The 20,398-nt window shown below is 43.2% G+C and overlaps 1 protein-coding gene across 2 annotated transcripts in view; it reads right to left on the bottom strand.

Moving 5' to 3' along the window:
* The window catches only part of LOC129739590 (uncharacterized), a 48,530-nt gene that overhangs the window by 2,246 nt on the left and 25,886 nt on the right, over positions 1-20,398 (bottom strand). For both annotated transcript variants that reach the window (XM_055731167.1, XM_055731100.1), the window contains 3 exons: positions 15,311-15,687; positions 14,297-14,777; positions 13,364-13,589 (listed from right to left, as the gene is read on the bottom strand). In XM_055731167.1, the coding sequence (XP_055587142.1) occupies positions 13,364-13,589; positions 14,297-14,777; positions 15,311-15,687 (1,084 nt within the window). The remainder of the gene's footprint in view (positions 1-13,363; positions 13,590-14,296; positions 14,778-15,310; positions 15,688-20,398) is intronic.

The following is a 20,398-nucleotide window of genomic DNA, read 5'->3' on the forward strand; positions in this document are numbered from 1 at the left end:
GCGGCTCGGGAATGTTAATCAAAGGAATCTTTGGTAAGGGGGCCGGACATTCGGCCGAAAGATGTTAGGCCGAAGGTCGCTAAGCCGAATGGGTTAAAAGGCCGACGGATGTTCGGCCGAATAGGACAATAGGCCGAATGGGACATTAGGCCGAAGGTTATTAGGCCGAATATTACTTGGCCGAATGGTCATCAGGCCGAATGGACGATAGGCCGAATGGTCACTAGGCCGAATGGTCATTAGGCCGAATGGTCATTTGGCCGAATGGTCATTAGGCCAAATGGTCATTAGGCCGAATGGTCATTTGGCCGAATGGTCATTAAGCCGAAAGGTCACAAGGCCGAAAGGTCTTAAGGCCGAATGTTCGTAAGGCCGAATGGATGCTAGGCCGAAGGGTCGTCGGGCCAAATGGTCATAAGGGCGAATGGATGCTTGGCCGAAACGTCGTAAGGCCGCATGGTCACTAGGCCGAATGGTCATAATGCTGAATGGTCGGAGGCTAAATGGATGCTAGAAGGTCGTTAAGCCGAATGGTTGTTCGGCTGAATGGTCGTTGGGCCGAATTTATGCTAGGCTTATAAGATATATTATCGTTTTTTTGCATGTAAGGCCGATCAGTAGTTAGGCCGAATGGACATTCGGCCTATCGTCCATTCGGCCTAGCATGCAGATAAGTGTAAAAGGTTTTGTATTGAGCAACCATTCATGAAGATCATTCAGCCTTATGATTATTTGGCCTAACGACCATTAGGCCTAACCACCTTTCGGCCTAGCATACATTTACCCTTACGATTATTTGGCTGACGACCATTCGGCTTAATGACCTTTCGGCCTAACGACATTTCGGCCTAGCATCCATTCGACCTTACGAACATTCGGCCTTACGAACATTCGGCCTTACGAACATTCGGCCTTACGAACATTCGGTCTTAAGACCTTTCGGCCTAACGACCTTCTAGCATCCATTCAGCATTATGACCATTCGGCTTTGCCACCACTCGGCCTTACGACCATTCGGCCTAATGACCATTCGGCCAAATGACCATTCGGCCTTACAACGATTCGGCCCTACGACCATTCGGCCAAATGACCATTCGGCCTAATGACCATTCGGCCAAATGACCATTCGGCCTAATGACCATTCGGCCTAATGATCATTCGGCCAAATGAGCGTTCGGCCTAATGACCATTCGGCCTAGTAACCATTCGGCCTTATGACCATTTGGCCTAGCGACCATTCGGCCAAACATCCTTTCGGCATCGCGTCCTTTCGGCCTAACAGCCTTCGGCTGGATAACCGTCGTCCAAATAACCCATTCGGCCTAGTGGCCTATTCGGCCAGATAGCCCATTCGGCCTAACGTCCATCGGCCGAATGACCCAGCCTCCTTAACATTAATAAATTATGGTTGGACACAAAATGCAGAGTTTTCAGCATAATTCTTGTTAAAATTGATTCTAAATCTGCAGTATGACAACAACAGATGCGGTTGGCAACCAAAATGTTACCCTATTTCGAGTATGTTATGGGGTGAAGTGTTTAATTTCGGGAACCACACTGGCGTTCTGGTACCAAAAATTTGGTACGGTGCATTTGTATGCGATTTGACAGCTGGTTCAGTCCTCTTATTCAAACAGGTGTCTACATTCGAATAAGTTGTAAAATATGGAGAACGCATAAATTTCTGGTTCCATTCCGTTGTCCATCCGGAAACTGGTTGTTCGTGATGTGAATAACGGTCAAACGCACCGGGAAGTGGCCAAGCACTACGAAATCAGCAAGACGGCGGTATCAAAAATCATGAAAAAGATGAAAAAGTTCGGATCGGTGGTGGATCGCCCGGGAAGAGGACTGAAGCCCAAGACAGATGCCAGAACGGCCAAGAAAATCATTCTTGAAGTGAAGAAAAACGGAATAATAACGATCCGGCAGATACAGGAAGAGCTCCAATTTTCGGTATTGCGTCGTACTGTCCGTCGCCTCATCCATGCAAAGGAGTACCATAGCAAGATCGCAGTGAGAAGGCCTTTCATCAGCCAGGTGAACAAGGCTAAGCGGCTCAAGTTCGCCAAGGAACACGCCGATCGAGTACTGGAAAACATTGTTGTGGGCCGACGAATCTAAATTCGAGCTATTCAACCAGGGAAGCGGGATCATATGTGGCGCAAGTCGGGTGAGAAGCTCCAAGACTGCCATATCCAAGGAACAGTCAAGCACGAAGGAGGTTACGTGATGGTGTGGGGGTGCTTTTCTTGGGGTGGGGTGGGCAGTTTTGTAAAAATTTACGGAATCATGACAGCTGAGTCATATTGCAATATCCTGCGGGAAAACCTCAAGGTATCCCTCATCAAGACGGGCCTCTAAGAGCGCTTCGTTTTACAGCAGGATAACGATCCGAAGCATATGGCCAATCTGACGAAGTTATTTTTTCATTCCCGCCGCATCAAACCCCTTGAATGGCCCCAAAGAGTCCTAATCTGAACCCCATCGAAAATCTCTGGGCCATCAGAGCGATTGATAAGACTGGTGTGACAAATAAAAATACTTATTTAGATGCCCTGGAGCATGCGTGGGAAGAACTTAACCCACAACACTTGCACAACCTTGTTGAAAGTATGCCGAAGCGCTTGGAGAAGGTGTTGAAGGCTGAAGGAGGCCATACCTATTATTAAATCGTTCTTGTTTGCCTCCAGTTTGAATTATTTGAAGCTGTACTGATCTGGACACTTTATTTTGCCCCTGTTTTTTTTTTTTTTTTGGAATATTAACTTTTTTTTCTCTATCAGAAAAACCTTTTCTTTTTTTACCAGCGCAACATTAACAAAAATTGAAAAGAACATAATAAAGAATATTTTAAAAATGATTACGATGTGTTTTCGTTGAATTTTAACCAGAAAAATAAAAGAAATTGAAAACAAAATTATTTGGACACTTTATTTTGCCCTCCACTGTATCCCAATTGCTTAATTTACAGGCATCTTAAACACCATTATATAACCCTCATTTAAAAACAATACTTTAAAGAGTGTCAGTAGCGTGGTTTACTAGGTGTACCATATACCGGACTGTTCTATACCGGAATGTACCATTAACCGGAAAATCATACGCCGAATTATACATATACTACTTACCGATTACCGGATGTACCATTAACCAGAAAGTAATTTTTTTTCTTACTTTAAATTTAAAACAATAATTTTTAATCAACGGACCACAGACCATATAACAGCTTATGATATTATTGTGTACTTTAGTGTTGAACATGCAATATTTATAGACCAGATTATGTCAGCCTCGAATTCACAAGCGTGGAAGTCAACAATTTAAAGAACATCAACAATTCTTCCGAGCATCATTTTTTCCATTTGACGCGAATGGCAAAATATTTCAAGGATTTCAATAAATATCATAATAATAATAATCATTATCATCATCATGCCTAGTCCACTTCAAACTAAACTCAACCGAGTCTCAAATAACCTGAGTAAAAAACAAAGCGACTCACGTGAACCGAATAAAAAACTCCGACGAGACGCCATTATCTGACACATGAATTAAAATGGTGTGCCGCATTCATGTTGGCTCAAGAGATTTTTTTCAATAATACCCAAGCACTCTGCTAGTCTGATAAACTCACGGTTATGATAAGCGGAGAGTTGATTTTAAACCAGAGAACCCTTGGTGGCGATCATTCTTAACTCGACTCTCTCCATTAGTCTCCATATTATTTAGCTTGAGTAAATTCTCCACTCAAAAGGGAGGAGTTCGAGAAAGTCGACACAGGCAAAAACACTCAAAAATCGAAACCAGTTGTTTCGTGAAAAATTTTAAAATGTTTAAAATATGATTGAAGCATCTGAACACCACTTTTTTACATTTTTGTGGTCATGTTCGTACGAACCGGTATAATTCTACCATCTACCAGAGCGGCGGCAACACACTCGAGCTTTAATAGGAAAGATGCCGAAGAGCGTGATCGGGTGGTGGCCGATCGACCCACGAATGTGCCGGTTGAGGATCAAGGACCGGTCCTTTAAGGGGGGGGGTAGGGTCTAACATTTTCAAAAAATCGATTTTTTTTATTTTTTTATTTTCTTATTGTAAAACATTTCAAGAATGTTGTGTCAAATTTTCAAGTCAATTGAAGCAAAACTGTAGAAGTTATAGGCCTTTATCTCCTCCTATCTAATACTGCAAGAAAGCAAGAGCAGAAACTTCAAACGCGTTTTTCTCGAAAGCACATTTTTAAAGTCCGTGGACATCGTCATTTGAAAACTACTTATCCGATTCTTTTCAAATTTGGAACATATTTTCTATATATAAAATACCAGACCCCAACGTTATTCTTTTTTGATTTTTTTATTTTGGGGAGATTTTACAGGTGAAAAATGGCGGATTTTTAAGTGAAAAATCGTAGTTTTTACTTCAAACAGCCACAAAAATTTCATAAAAATATTTTTAAGTTAAATAAAAACGTTGGGGTCCAGAAAAACATCTATTAAAAATATTTTGCTCTGATTTTTTGACTTCAGATGATTCTGTGCTGAGATACAGTGTCCACCGCAAACCCTGTTTTCTAAAAAGCATCTTCGAAAATGCTCCGTCACCGGCTCATTTTTCAATATTTTTCTACGAAAAAATTACTAAATGTTCTTTTAACAATGCTTTGTATAATGCAAAAAATTTGAATACATTTGTTTGAACGATAGCTCCAGAAAAAAATCGTGAAAATGGTGTTTTTTTATACCCGTTAGACCCTACCCCCCCCTTAACATCAGCATCATGAATGTGAACAGCCCCCACCTATGAAGTACCGGTGACGAAAAAGGCGAATTCTACGCGCAACTGAAACGTGAATACGACCGCTGCCCAAAACATGATATCAAGATCGTCATCAGGGATTTTAACGCTTAGGTCCGCCAGTAGGAGAAATTCAAATCAACAATTGGAAGGTTCAGCGCGCAAAAGCTGGCCAACGAAAACGATTTTAGACTTATTAATTTTGCCACCTTCAAAAGAGTGGCCTTACGTAGTACCTTTTTCCAGCACCGCCTCCCACACAAATACATCTGGAGATAACCGTACAAAACGCAATCAAAAATCGAGCCGGCACCTCTCGGACATCATAGACGTCGGATCCTGTCGAGGCTTTGAGTGTAAAATTGAACGCATTTTCGCTTGATGAAAGTCTCCATCAAAGTCTTTACAGTGTCATCCGGTACCATTTTCTCAGTTTTTTTTTTTTTTTTACATGTCCTTCTCGTCTTTAACTGTATTGTTGCTCTTCCGATGTTCCCGCTTCATTATTGCTCAGTACTCAATTGGCTTCATACCACTCCAGGACATTTTTAGAATAGTGGCATGATGCCAAATCTGGCCAAAATAGAGGAGCTTCGTCGTGCTGCTGCAAGAACGACAAAAGGTGCTTCTCGAGGCACTCAGATTTGTAGATCTCGTCATTTACTGTGCCCTTTGTCACGAAAGGCTCACTCCTCAGTCCGCAAGAGTAGATGGCCTGCCAAACGAGATATTTGGAGGCGAACTTCAACATTTTCTTCTGCTTAAATTTGTCGTCCACATCGAACTTGCTCTTGCCGGTGAAAAACTCCAACCCCGGAATTTGGTTAAAATCGCCTTTTATATACGTTTGGTCGTCCATCACACAGCAGCCATATTTTGTCAGCATCTTCTCGTAGAGTTTCCGTGCCCGAGTTTTAACCGTCGATTGATGCCGCTCATCGCGGATGGCGAAGTTCTGTACCTTGTATGCAAGCATGGAAAAAATCGGATCGAAGTACATTCAATCTGCAATCCGTGGTGAACTCATTCAATTCTAACTGCCAATCGAAGCAATCGGGAAATGAAAAAGTTAACACACCACAATGAACACTAACGAATGCAATCCCGAATGAATGAACTTTCAATAAGTTCGGGTGAACGAAACGAAGCCCGAAACATTCACCGCGTTCAATTGGATCGTTTTTTATTTTCACCACGACGTTCGCTAATGATTGTCGAAACACAATCGCCAAACGATTGTAAGATTGCATTCACGAATGTTTCCGTAACCGGTAAAGGATTGCGCCATCAGGTGCTTGTTTTTCGGCTAATTTTGTGCGTGTTTTAGCCCCCGCGCTCGCTGATGGTTTGTTTTCACATGATGTTATTTTAATTTATGTTCGAATAGGAACATTCAACATATAATTAGTAAAAGTGTGGACTTTTGCACATTGCGTAGAAAACTAAACTGACAATGGGGGGTTTGAAAATAGGAGGCAAGGACGTCGGCCTGGTGTCGATCAAAGCCGTCGATATTGTTTCAGTCGAATAAACGTCGTCTTAGCTGTTGATTTTCCGGTGTGGAATTCGCTTTTATGTCCCAATGGGATACGAACGCGAAACATACGCACGTATTAGGCTTAGCATTTTTATAGTTATTTCAATTAACAATAAAAATTTAAAAAAAAATTTCGAGCCAATACCTCACAATTTTTTATTTCCTTCCGAAAACCAATTCGAACAAAACAAAACGCCTTCAAGTAGGCAAGCACGTAATCGCCCAGATGTAGGCAGATATTGGCTTACAATACTTATGTGTGGGATCTTATAACTTTTATATGACGCATATAAAAGTAATAATTTTGTATTCTGTATTCTTGCAATCTCAACATAATTAAATGATTATTTGGCAATTTTGGTTAAAAAAATGTCCCAGTAGCCAAAAGCTAAATCCCTAGGCTTCGTAAACAAGAGCGGACATTTTCAAACCCCCCTTTGTCAGTTTAGTTATCTACGCAATGTGCAAAAGTGAGAAAACAAACCGTCAGCGAGCGCGGGGGCTAAAACACGCACAAAATTAGCCGAAAAACAAGCACCTGATGGTGCAATCCTTTACCGGTTACAGAAACATTCGCGAATGCAATCGTGCAATCGTTTGGCGATTGTGTTTCAACAATCATTTGCGAATCAATTCACCCAACGAACGTCGTGGTGAAAATAAAAAACGATCCAGTTAACTGCGGCGAACGTTTCGGCCATCGGTTCGTTCACCCGAACGTATTTAAAAGTTCATTCATTCGGATTGCCAATCCGACCAATCAGCGGTCGTCTGTTCACGCTCGCATCGCCGATGCTATCATCGTGAACGGAGCGGTGATTGAGAATCATTTGCGTTCATGCTGGTGAACGAATTTTTCCATCCTTGCTTGTATGTATGCAGCTCTCTTCTTTGCATTCTGGACGTAGCTCTGCGACTTGCCGATTTTTCTAGCCATGGGGATGAATCATCCCAGAGGATGAAAATCCCGTTTAAAAAAAAAAATCTTTCTAGCCAAATCACGGCTTGAAACGTTGGGATTTGCTTTAATTATCCGCTTCACCTTTCCCTCCCTCTTTTTGTTCTCCGGTTTTCTTCCAGCTCCTTTGTCGTAGTCCAACGTCAACCGCTTCAACACTCTGGGGAAGGTTGAATAGTGAATGTTCAACATTTTTCCCAACTGTCGGTGTGTCAGGTCAGAAAATTCCAGGTGTTTGAAAAGAATTTGTTCTCTCCACTCGCGTTGACTCACCTCCATTTTCGTTGAATCGAAAAACACGACTTCGAGTTCGACAGCATGTAAACAATACACATCAATGAGAAGTGTTCAAAATTTGGTTGATTTTTACCCAATGGCAAAAAAAGTTATACCCTGTTGAATGTGTCGCAATAATTTCGTGTTCGTTCTTTACTATGGACTCCACAAGCAACTGCGGTCGAGAAGGTCTAGCCCTCAAAAGGTGGTAAAGGCTGGCCGGATACGCTGGGCAGGATATGTTGCGAGAATGCCGGACGATTGCTCTGCAAAATAGATGTTCGGTACGAATCCGGTAGGAACGAGACGAGCAGAGCCGCAACGAGCGAAGTGGTTAGACGTAGTGGAGCGTGAAATGGCAAATGTGGGATGTCAGAGAAATTGCAAAACGGTTGCCAAGGACAGAGTGAATTTTAGGAATTATGTTCATCAAGTTATGTCGAGAGTCGAAAAACTTTGACAAAAAATTCGGCAGTTTTACTTAAAAGTATCATATCGACACTCCGTAAAGTTTAAAGGGTAAAAATCTTGAACGGATGAAGGTATAATGTTTTCTCGAAGCGCAGCGCAGTCCACTCTCGAGTCAAAGATCCGGTTGATTTTCAAATCGTCTGCAAACAGTAGTTTTTTTCGATTTGAGGAAAATCACGGTCTCAAGTGACTACCTTAAGGAAGACCAGACGGCGGCGTATTCGAATACAGTAGAATTAATTACGCGAATATTTACAAAGCCCTGACGATTTAACAGATAAGAATATAACCGTTTAATGGTCTATTCTGAGAATCTATAGCGCTTAAATTTCTACATCTCCATCAACCGTATGAGGTGTTTCGTCGAAGGCTTTGGTAAAGTTGACCTATATTGACCCCACTGCGAAGTGACCGCAGTATAATAAATCTTACAATATATAATATAATTATAATTTCATATTAACACATTAGGGACCGAAAAGAAATCTAAGCCCGAAAGACCAAATTGGACCAAAGTTTTCTCTCTCAGAAACTACTGGACCAAATTCTACAAATATAGCGACTTTAAGTTATCGAAAGTTTTGTTTACAATTTTTTAGAATGAAGTTATAAAATGTATCACATTTAGGTTATGCTTCTCAGTAAAGCACACACGCGTCAAGCAAAAAAATTCGAGATATCTTATTTTCGTAGGTGATGGAAAAAATTAGAGAAACATGAGCTTTCAAAGAACGAAAGAACATAAGCCGTAAATATCATGAATTTTTCGAAAAAGATACAACGGCTCACCGACAGGACTTGAACCTGCAATCACCGAGATATCTCGTAGTTAATCCACAATGTGTTGAGAGACAGGTTAAATGAGGTTTCTAATAAATGAAATAAGTAACACGTAAAACGTTCGGTTAGATGGAAAGCCAGGCTAAAAGAGGCAGATCTTTTTTATTAAGACAATTCGGTAGGTCCGTAGAAACGCACTCGTCAACTGGCAGCGCAAATGGGACGAGGATGAGATGGGTCGGTGGCTCCACTCTATTATCCCAAAGGTAAGCCTTAAACCCTGGTTCAATAAATTGGACTTGAGTCGGGATTTTATCCGAACATTTTCCCGTCTCATGTCCAATCATTGTTCCTTAGACGCGTTACTCTTTCGTGTGAATCTCGCTAGCAGCAATTTGTGTCGTTGTGGTCAGGGTTACCATGACATCGAGCATCTTGTTTGGTCTTGTGAGGACCACCTTATCGCCAGAGCGAAATTGATAGACTCCCTCGGAGCCCGAGGTAGACCACCAAACGTTCCAGTAAGGGATGTGTTGGCTGCAGTAGACCTAGACTACATGTTCGAATTATACCTTTTCCTTAAATCTATCGATCTCCGTGAATAATTTCTTTTCCCTTTTTCTGTTCCTTTCTCCAACTACAATAGTAAAATAATGAATTGTAAATACAAAAAACAAGAGTTTGGCTCCGTAAAACCAACAGTCCGAGCCGTTTCAAATAAACGAATTGTAAAAAAAAAGACAATTTGGTAGAAAGTTTCGCCTGCAAAGTTCATGTGCCCTATGTTGACTGTGTTCTGGGATCAGACCTACTTATCGAAAGTCTATTAACTGGATACTACACGCTGCAGTTTTGTATCTGTTGCAGCAATTCACTGGTATAGCATATCAAATTGGTGAACATTGATGTTAAGCCTCGGCAAGTATCGGAGTAGCTAGTGAAACGTGCCGTACATTCGAGATGGGATGGAGCATGTAATTGAGAATAAGATTTTGTGAAGTATTCTCAAAATTGAAGGTTCAGTATATAAATAACTTTGGTTTTGCTTTACAGAACCCATTTTTCAAGCTTTGAGGCGTTTTATAAAACTGTGTTGATGTTCAACGAAGTTTTATGGTGCTCTTAAAGGTAAATTATTAAAATTTTTACTTGGATACGGTACTGAGCTTATGATAAAAGTTGTCCACGATGAAATTGCTACACACAAAATTGATTCGCAAAATTCGAGTTTTCATCCGATTGCCATCAAATTTTCAGGGATTGAAAAATAGCTATTAAACTTCATTTTACTATTTTATTCGTATTTTATTTACAGTCCATACGCAAATGCCCGCACCTTGGCCTTACCCTGGCCATAAGATTCTGCACAACCTGTGAATCAACCATTTGCATGTAAATCCATACTTTCTTCAGTTCTTCGATTGTCTTCACTGCCTTAGGTCATTTAAGAAGGTGCTGCTTAATAATCGTCCAGTACTTCTCGATGGGGCGGAGCTCCGGAGTGTTGGAAGGATTGAACATTTTCTGCACGAAATTGACCTTATTGTCCGCATACCACTTAAGGACGTCCTTGGAGTAGTGGCATGAGGCCAAATCCGAAGATTGTTGGGACGTCGTGGGCCTTCAGGAGAGGAAGCAGCCACTTCTGGAGGCACTCTTTCATGTACACCTGTCCGTTCATTGTGTACTGGGGCACGAAAGGTGCACTCCGCTTCCCGCACGTGCAGATGGCTTGCCAAACCAGGAATTTATTCGCAAATTTGGAGGTCTTCTGAGTGAGGCAGGGCCGGATTAAGCCATCGGGGGGCCCGGGGCAATTTTTCTCGGGGGGCCCCTATAATTCGATTTTTTTTTTCAAATGCTATCCCAGAAAATACAAAACCTTTCGAACGTGTAAAAAAGCTAGAAATGAGTTCAGTATACTAGCTTCAAATTGTCTGCGTAGAAAAAAGTTTCTGGTATCTTCAAAAAAAATTGTTAATCAATCACGTGCAAACATTGCGGAGGAGTTTAGAAATTTCTAAGAAATGAAACCTCTGATTTAAGCTGGAAAATGCAAAATTAAATTCTCTTTTTTGGAACCCTTATCACCAACTAAAATTCTCTTATTTAAAAAAATGACCGGATATATATCTTAAATGATTTTCATATCATCGTCGATCGTTTGGTTTGTGCTTATTCGAGAAATTTTAAGTAACAATTAGGAAGTACCATGAAGATTTGAACGTTGAAAACAAATAAAAAAAAATTAAATCCACATTCCTTAAAGATACAGATATAAGAGTTTAAGAATTCAAAACTTAAAATCACGTTTTATTCAGAACCAAAACTCAGTGTCTCAAATCTAAATCATAATTCCAAATCAAGTTTTAAGAAACAAAATATGAATAAAATAAAAAAAAGAGATACAAACTTACTATCAGAGCAAAAGCAGAAATTGCACCAAATGTCAATTTCAATTCTATGTCTTTGAAACACAAAAAAAAATCTTTCATGAGATTTTTCTGAATATAATTCTCAGAAGATAAAAATTTGTTTTTAACAAACTGTTATTCTAAATGTATCGAACCCTCAAAACCAAAGGGGTATTAACATTAAATGTTTAAAACACAGAATCAGTTTTCATTGAAAAAAATCTAATAAGGAATCCAAATGAGTTTAGTATCTTAAACAAAGATCCTGAATTTTCAAAATTCAGAAACATTATGAAACTGAATTTCAGTAACTGAAAAAACAACACAAGACTTGAAAATCCTAATGAATTGAATCTGGAAAAAGATAAATTAAGATCATAGAAATATTCATATCGTTTCTGTGATAATTTGAGAATGATCATTTGGAAAATGATATGCTGAATTCAGGATACTTACTTCAGTAGATGATAAAAATTTCGTTTAATCAGTTGAAATTTTTCAATACAAATTTCACGTCTAAGACAGCCATTGGGATGAAAATTCAATAAAGAAACCCTGTACTGTCGATTGGTCCAATTTAAGCAACTACAGTCTTTTTTAAAGATTTTACTTTCAAAACTAGGGAGGGAAAAGGGTTTAGAATTTATAAACCAATGACAATTTCAATAATAATGATTGAAATGTGAAAAGTTATTATAATACGCGGTATTAACCCAAATACTGCCCGAGTAAAATTCTGAAATGTTTATCATAAAGCGAAATTAGCTGCTATTTAAGTGCACTAAACCATAACTTGGAAACTTAACGTAACAACAAACATTATTGTTGTGCAAGACGTTTGAATGTAATGAAAATGAGGAGATGTTTTTTCTTTATTTTACCTGTTCTATACAGAATATCGTAACTGATATATTTCGATGAAAAATGAAAATTCGAGACGTTTTGCCTCATATTCTTCTTATTTTTTCCTGAAGATTTTGATATTCTCAGCTCGCAAAATGTGGGAGAGCTCCTTCACTGCTTACTCTAGGTGGCCCACTTAACTTTTTAAGACAAAAACTAATCTAGATATTGTTTCACGGGGCCCTTCAGTTTTTACATTTCAAGTTTTCATCCGAGCTTTTTAGTTTTGATTTCTTTTCATGGATTTCTAGTATGATTGTAGGATGATTAAAGTAATGTTAATTTTTTTTTCTCTCGGGGGGCCCCCCTAAGCCGGGGGGCCCGGGGCAATTGCCCCTTTTGCCCCCCCCTTTAATCCGGCCTTGGAGTGAGGACATGCTCCGGAACGCTCAACTTATCCTTGGCTGTGAAAAACAGGTTGCCGGAGATCTGTTTGAAGTCGACCTTCATAACTTCATGCATTCAACTTTCGTCAGCATGTTGAGGTACAACTTCCTGGCACGGGTTTTGGCGGACTTGTTCTGCTTCTCGTCGCGCTTAGGGGCCTTTTGTACCTTGAACGTTCGAAGCCCAGCCTTAGTTTTCGCATTATGGACAAAACTTCGGCTTAAAAGGTGCAGCTTTTTAGCCACATCCCGAACGGAGGCGTATGGGTTTCGGTTGAAGGCCCCAACTACGCGGTTGTGATTTTTGGTGTTGCACGGAATACTTTCTCCTTCATTTCTGGGCTTCCAATCGTTGGCCAATCGTTCCTCGAACCGCTTAATCACGCGCGACACCGTAGAATTTGCGATTCCAATGTTTTAGCGATGGAACGATGTGGGAGATCCTTGTTCTCATGATGAATGCGCAAGATTTTATCACGCACGAGCTGTTCTTTCGACTCCATTTCCGCGAGTTTTGATCATAGGACTTCAAAACTTGCAGGATGTAAACAATGCACTATGAACTAAATCCACCCAAATTTTCATTAAATTCTACCCAACGGTTTAAAAGTAAGAGCAATTTCATAGTGGACACCCTTTATGACCTTAAAACGAAATATTGTTATTCAAGAGTTTCATATGTAATTATATTGGTTTCATTCCTATGAGAGGAGTGAATATAGAGAAATAAAAACAAAAAAAAATGTGTGAAAATTTATCCGTGCAAACGCATTGAAACAGATTTTTAGTCCAAACCACTCTAGTTTGGTTTATGTTTTTTTCCAATAAATCAACTTACCATTTGCTGCTGGTGTCAGCTATTGGTTTCACTCCACAGAACAGGAATCCCGTCAACAGCCGCTTGGTTTCCGGAAGACGATTCTTGTTCGATTTTACGGCAACAGTAAGGCTGTCGTAGAACGCCAATGAGGCGTTGTACAGCGGAACCGTTCCACCGAGTAGAACTTGCAATAGATTCGGTACGTTCACGAACGTATCGTCGTCACATTTCATTATAAATTTCACTGGAAAAGAAATTCATTGGGAAATGGATAAGAGCATCATTCATGACATGGTTAAACTCAATATGTTTTGCTTATTTGCTGAAAGAACAAAAAATAATACAATATGCACGCACAATCTTCCCGAACACTGCAAATAGAAGGAAATAAAAATTCTCACAAATTTGCCTCCATTAGGATCATCGGCAACAACAATTTCAGAGAAAGTGTTGAACATTTCCACCAACACGTATTTGTTTCCGCGGGGTTCTTCAAACCATTCCGTCAGCATTTCGGTAACATTGAACTTCATAAAGCGCCCTTCCCCACGCGGGATAGAACCCACATAGCGCCCAACCACAGGAGTAATGCTTGGTTTGACCGCCTTGCTAACGGTGAAGTTGACCACATTTCCGGGACCTACATAGGGTTGATTCGCACGTAACCAATCCTCTCCGTGCACGTATATATGCATGGTCGCGACAAAGTCGTTCGAGTAATCTCGTTCATCCAAACGAAACTGCAGATATTCCTTCTTGTTGTGCGATCGTCGTGGGAGTGACTCTGGAGGATGACCGTTTCGAAAACAGAGTGAAATTTAGACGAGATACAATATCCGGCCGCCCATTTCTTCACCTGTATCGAACTTCTTCCAATCGATCTCTCAAACATTCAGTATGCCCCAGAAAATTAGCAAAACCACTCGCTTCAGCGAGCATGCTTTAACCTACCTCGTCCGTTGCAGTTGTTGATGGCCCATTTAAGCATCATGATCGTCTTAAGGGTCAAATTGTTATAACTATCGATAAAGCTCTCTTGTATGATATCTCCATAGACTTCGCTTTCGTTCAAGATCTTCATCTGCATTTCGTCTAGCTCCTCTTCGCGTACGTTGAAAGCCGGATCCACGTCGTCTCCGGCCGGAAATAAACTTACACTTGGAGCTCGGTTGTTGGATTCAGGTCGGGTGGATACGGTTTGCATTTCTGGAGGCATCGGCTGTCGCTGAGAATCCGTCGTTTGTTCGGTATTAAGGGTCCTGCGCCGTTGGTGCAGGTAATCGGTCTCCGATTGACCTAACAGGAATACCACTTTAACGTTTAAAAGCTGACCTTCGTGCAGGTCACCTAGGAGCGCGGAGACGGTCTCCGTTACATTGGACTGACTAGATTTGTTGCTGCTGGAAACATTCCGAGCATTGGCCGTGGGGATCTGAAACAGGAATAATAAGTGGAAATAAAACTTTACTGTACTTAGAATACTTTAAACTCAGGACTCAGATACAGTTTATAGATTCAATATTCAAATTTTGGGTCCTGTGATAGAGACTTTAGATGAAGATTTAAAATTCAGATCAAGATTTAAAAAATTCAATTTTTTTCATTTCATATTCAGATTTCAGAAGTCAAACCTCATCAACCTGGAGGATGGTCGATGATTGGAAAAAGACAAAAATCGGAATTAAGCAGGCATGTACTTAGTCAGCCAAAGCAGCCACCCGATTACGATATAAGAAGCTAGAACAGGCAGTTAAACGAGAGCTTCGACAGAATTAGAATAACATTACCTCATCGTTATTCTCTTGAATTCTCAGATAACCATATCACAGCCTTTACGTACATACCTACATACAGATATGTTTGAAGATATCCTTTTACGTTTCAATGTTTTATACAATCAACAAACAGTCATGTTTATCGATTGAACTCTACGGGCTCAACAAAAAGATAACTAGTAACACTTACACTGTCCCCTTTCCAAGGTTTCAAAGGCACACCTCCGTCATCATCGGCGCCCGTTCGCCGGAAGTACTCCCGGAACCGATGCACCGGTCTCGGCTGCAGGTACTCATCCTTCATGTGCTCGTGGATGCGCGCAAAATAAGAATAGTTGAACTCACTCACGTTGCCCCACGTTTCTCGAATGGTTTGACGCGCCTCGAAGTTGCCCGCCGAGGAGCAAACCACGATCAGCAGGAACACTTTTTCACGCTCACTACCATCGCCGGTGCGTTCCTCGTGACTGCAAACGTTGAACGGATCAATGACCGTTGTGTTTTCACCCGGCAGCACGTAATTCACGGTTTGACGCGAGGTATTTGCACTCCATCCGCTTATCGTGCCTAGAACGAACAGATCACACGAACAGGCCGTTAGAAAAGGAATATATTACGACTTATTATTCAAAAACAAATTGAAAAAAACACACAACAGGATATTTCAACAAATAATCTGAATTTTCTGCCGGTTAATTCACTAAATCCACCCAGTTCAAAATGATGCACCAACGAAGTTGAACAAAAACTCGACTGAAATCGCCGAGCCGAAAAAATTCGTCAAACCCCTCCGAATCAGGAAAACCACCCAATTTCAACCGGCGTTCAACTCACACTAAATCAGACCAATAAAATTCAATGAAAGTGATCGACCCAATTGGGACGAGCGATCTTCACATAGGAAAGCGAGAAAAAAAAATAAAAGTCAGCTATGACCCCCGACAATCGACATATCGAGAACGCCGAGACGAAGCGTATTTGCGTCCAGTTTCAGGAATGCAAATTTCGCACCGCACATCCAGTATCTATACGCGATGGAAGATCAACAACTGCAACTAATGCACTGATGCAGCCGTTTGATGTGATGCCCGGTCGGCCGTGGTCATCTCAATTGATCTCGACTGCTCCTAACAAGTGCGCGGTCCCCCATGGCCTCGCTCGATTGACGACACCAACAACGGAAGAGCAGCGCATCCATCCAATCTCACGAGGGAGAGAGGTGACACCACATGTGCGCTTTTTTCAATTGAAGAAATTTCGAAACGACATTGATAACGTTAATTTCTTGGAAACGTGCCATAAAAGACATAAAAAATGAACGGATACGACTTAGGATAGGTATCCTTTGCAACTCATGGTTGAGAACCTAAAATGTGTATAGTAATTGCGATTGACGTACTTAGAATAACGTCACACGACAACACCGCAGGAATGAACATTTCCATCGAATCTCGCGTCAAGAAAGAGTTAACCTTTAAATATATCTCTTCCGAAGGATTTTCTAGATCAGTGAATGACTATCAATTGTGGGAAAACTGTAAAAAAAAATGTCTAATTGTTTGTTCCTTACAGATTTAGAAATTATTGAACGGATTGGCGAGAAAACTGATGTTGGAGGGGGAAAGGTTTCAGTTCATGGATGGTACATGTGATAGTTTAAATCACCTGCGACTTGAAAAGAACGGCTTCCTTAAATAGTTAAGGTCAAATTTTCGATAACCCGGGAAAATTCTGGAAACATAAAATTGCCTATCAGAATACGAAAACACGTGAAGCAGACACAGATAAGGCTCACAGATAATCTTCTGCATGGCAGATGCCGTGGGTGCGCCGCGTTCCTGCGTAGGATGCTTCCACCTTCCCAGCGATCGAAGCTGCGGGGTTAAAATTTGACCTTCCTTGCAGTGGAAATCGATGGGGAAGGGTTATTCCACGATCGGGAAATACCCACGGGTAACTAGAGTGGCTCTCGACGCTGGGCGAGTCATTCGAGTCGGTGTAGGAGGACGTCTTCGTTGGGAATCATCCAAGTAGTCGCATTAAGTCTCGCGCGTGTGCTGTGACAGCCGCGAGTTTAGGATAAGCTGCTCTCGATCGGCACACGACGGGCATAAAGGTGGCAAACCTCGAATCTTGGAGATAATAGGTCAGGCTTCGAGTCGTTAGAAGAGAGGTCATGCCTCGAATCTTCAGGAGAAGATGGTTTGTGTGGCTAATCCCGAGTTTTTACGATAAGAGGTCGGGTCTTGAGCCGCAAAAGGAGAGATCGGGTCTTTAATCAACAAGAGGAGGGGTAAAAGTGATCACCTCGAGTCATTACGAGGAGAGATCGGGCCTTGAATCGCGAAGCGGAGAGATTTATGTGGGAATCTCACGTCAGTCTCAAACGATAGCCTGTGGGGCACCAGGACACACTTCACAGTGTCCCAGTCTATACTGCGCTGAACAGGCGGTCACTGGCGCAGTGGATCTTATTTTTTTACCTCGTTGCTCATGAGATTCAAAAATGAGCAAATTATCGAAAAAGGGAAAGATGATGGAACGGAGAAGGTCGAGAGCCCCAATCCGTTTGGAGGGAGTGGCCTCAGGCGCTCACCGGTAAGGCAACCTGCTAACCCAGTGGACCTGACGGTGAAGTCAGTGGGATGGAGCCGATCGAGATGCGCGCGGACCCGTACGAAGCCGTACAGAAATCACTGGAGGAATGTGCGCTGACCTTGTGGAATGTTTGAAGGGGAAGTCCAACATCCACAAGGAAATACGTGAAAAGCTAGCCAGGGTGATGCAGCTTGTCAAAACTAAAGAGCGCGGGCCGGCGAAGACCCCTCTGAAGATAGCATCCGCCCATAGAAGGTGCCTTCGCCCAAGCTGAGGGCGGACTTGTGTTTGCCTGTAAGGGTCCCCAGGTGACCGGTGAACTTAAAACTAGGGGACACAAAGAAAAGAACCCAGGATTCGTCTGTCCGGCAGCAGCCAGCAGCCAGCACAAAAGAAGGGGAAGAAGGCTCTGCAGGAAATGCAGGCGAGCCCATATAAACCCAGACCTCAACGACGCAAACGTCAGGGTGAGGGGAGAGGCGATTGTCGACAAGGCACCCGAGGGCCAGTACGCAGATGTCTTAAGACAGAGGTTGTCACTCTGGATGTGAAGAACGCCTTCAACAGTGTCAGTAGGACAGCGATTGCGTCGTCGCTCATCCAAATGAGGATCCCGGCATATCTGTATAGGCTTGTGGAAAGTTACTTCCACAATCGCCAACTGCAGTATATGACCGGCGAGGGTTTGCGAACACAAGAGGTTTCGGCGGGTGTTCCACAGGGGTCAATACTCGGCCCGGTTCTGTGGAACATCACTTACGACGAACTCCTACGAACGAGCCTCCCATCGGGAGCCGAACTCGTAGGATTTGCAGATGATGTAGTCCTCTTGGCGAGGGGCTCCTCAACAGCGGAGGTTGAGCTACTGGCCACGGTAGCTATCCAGGAAGTGGAACGCTGGATGCACTCCAAGTGCCTGCGTCTAGCCCACCACAAAACCGAGATGGTGCTTATCACCAACCTGAAATCACCCCAAACAGGTACCATTGCCGTTGGACCGTGCAACATCGTGTCCAAACGCGCAATCAAGTACCTAGGGGTGATGATTGACGACAGGCTCAGCTTCACGAGCCATGTCGAACACGTGTGCAAGAGAGCGGCAATGGCCACGGCCGCACTCACACGAATGATGCCGAACTCCTCGGCTATCCAAAGCAGCAAAAGGCGGATCCTTGCAAGTGTGACCACTTCGATCTTGCGGTACGGAGCAGCGGCCTGGAGGCAGGCCTTGGGAGGAAGCTGTAACCTGCAGCGACTTAGCAGCGTTCAGCGGCTGATGAACCTGCGGGTTATCAGTGGATACCGGACCATGTCGTCCGAAGCCGCCTGTGTAGTAGCGGGTGTTATGCCCATCTCGGTTTTGCTAGAGGAGGATGTCTATTGCTACGACAACAGAGACACGCCCAACGTTCGAGATCTCGCCAATGAGGACTCGATGTCCAACTGGCAGCAGCTGTGGGACAGCTCAACGAGAGGAAGGTGGACCCATCGTCTGATCCCGCACATCGGGAGCTGGATCGGAAGAAGGCACGGTGAAGTGGACTTCTATATGACGCAATTCCTGACTGGTCATGGATGCTTCATGAAGCACCACTACCGGTTTGGACATGTGGCTTCGCCATATTGCCCAGATTGTGGTGACGAAGAGGTGGTGTTTGTCTGTCCGAGGTTTGCGGCGGTACGTACTTCCATATTTGTCGCCTGTGGGCCTGACACGACAGCAGATAACGTTGTACAGAGGATGTGTGCGGATTCCAACACTTGGCATGCGGTCAGCGATGGGTTCACCCGGATCATGACTGCCCTGCAGAGGAGCTGGAACCAATGGCAGTCCGCGAACGGCGTAGGATGACTCCATCGGCGGGGAGCATCTGAGTAGTGTGCGTCCGATCCCTTGATCGAAGCTACAAAGATAAGGCAACATCTTCTGCGTAGCGGAGGTCAGGGGTGCGCCGCGAACGTGTGTAGGATACCCCAACGTCGGGGGGTATCCGAGTAGTTCCGCTTCCTAAGAGGGAAACTGCGGGGATAAGACTTTACCTTCCTCGTAGCGGATCTCGAGGGAAGAGGGTTAACCACTGTCGGGGAATACCCACGGGTAGAGAGGCTCTCGACGCCGGGCGAGCCTCTCGAGTCGGTGTAGGATGTCGTCACCGTCGGGAAACATCCGAGTCGTAGCGTTCCAAGTCCCGAATGTGTGCCGTGACAGGCGCGAGTCTAGGATAAGCTGCTCTCGATTTGGCACACAACGGGCAGGAAAATCCGCGGGCCAAAAATCCTAGGGTTGCCAACCAAGGGGGATAAAGAAGACCGGACAACGGTCGGAGTAGACTGACCCCATCGACGGGGGGCTGTCGAGTAGAGTGCGTCCGACCCCACGGTTTGAAGTTACAAAGATAAGACAATACCTTCTGCGTAGCGGATGCCGTGGGTGCGCCGCGTTCGTGTGTAGGATGCTCCACCTTCGGGGAGTATCCGAGTAGAGCGGTTCTCAACGACAGAAGCTGCGGGGATAAGACTTGACCTTCTTCGCAGTGGAAATCGTTGGGAAAGGGTCATTCCACGTTCGGGGAATACCCACGGGTAGAGTGGCTCTCGACGCCGGGCGAGCCATTCGAGTCGGTGTAGGATGACGTCTTCGTCGGGAATCATCCGAGTCGTTGCGTTAAGTCCCGCGCGT

Source organism: Uranotaenia lowii, chromosome 1, assembly GCF_029784155.1.
Source record: "Uranotaenia lowii strain MFRU-FL chromosome 1, ASM2978415v1, whole genome shotgun sequence".
NCBI lineage: Eukaryota > Metazoa > Arthropoda > Insecta > Diptera > Culicidae > Uranotaenia > Uranotaenia lowii.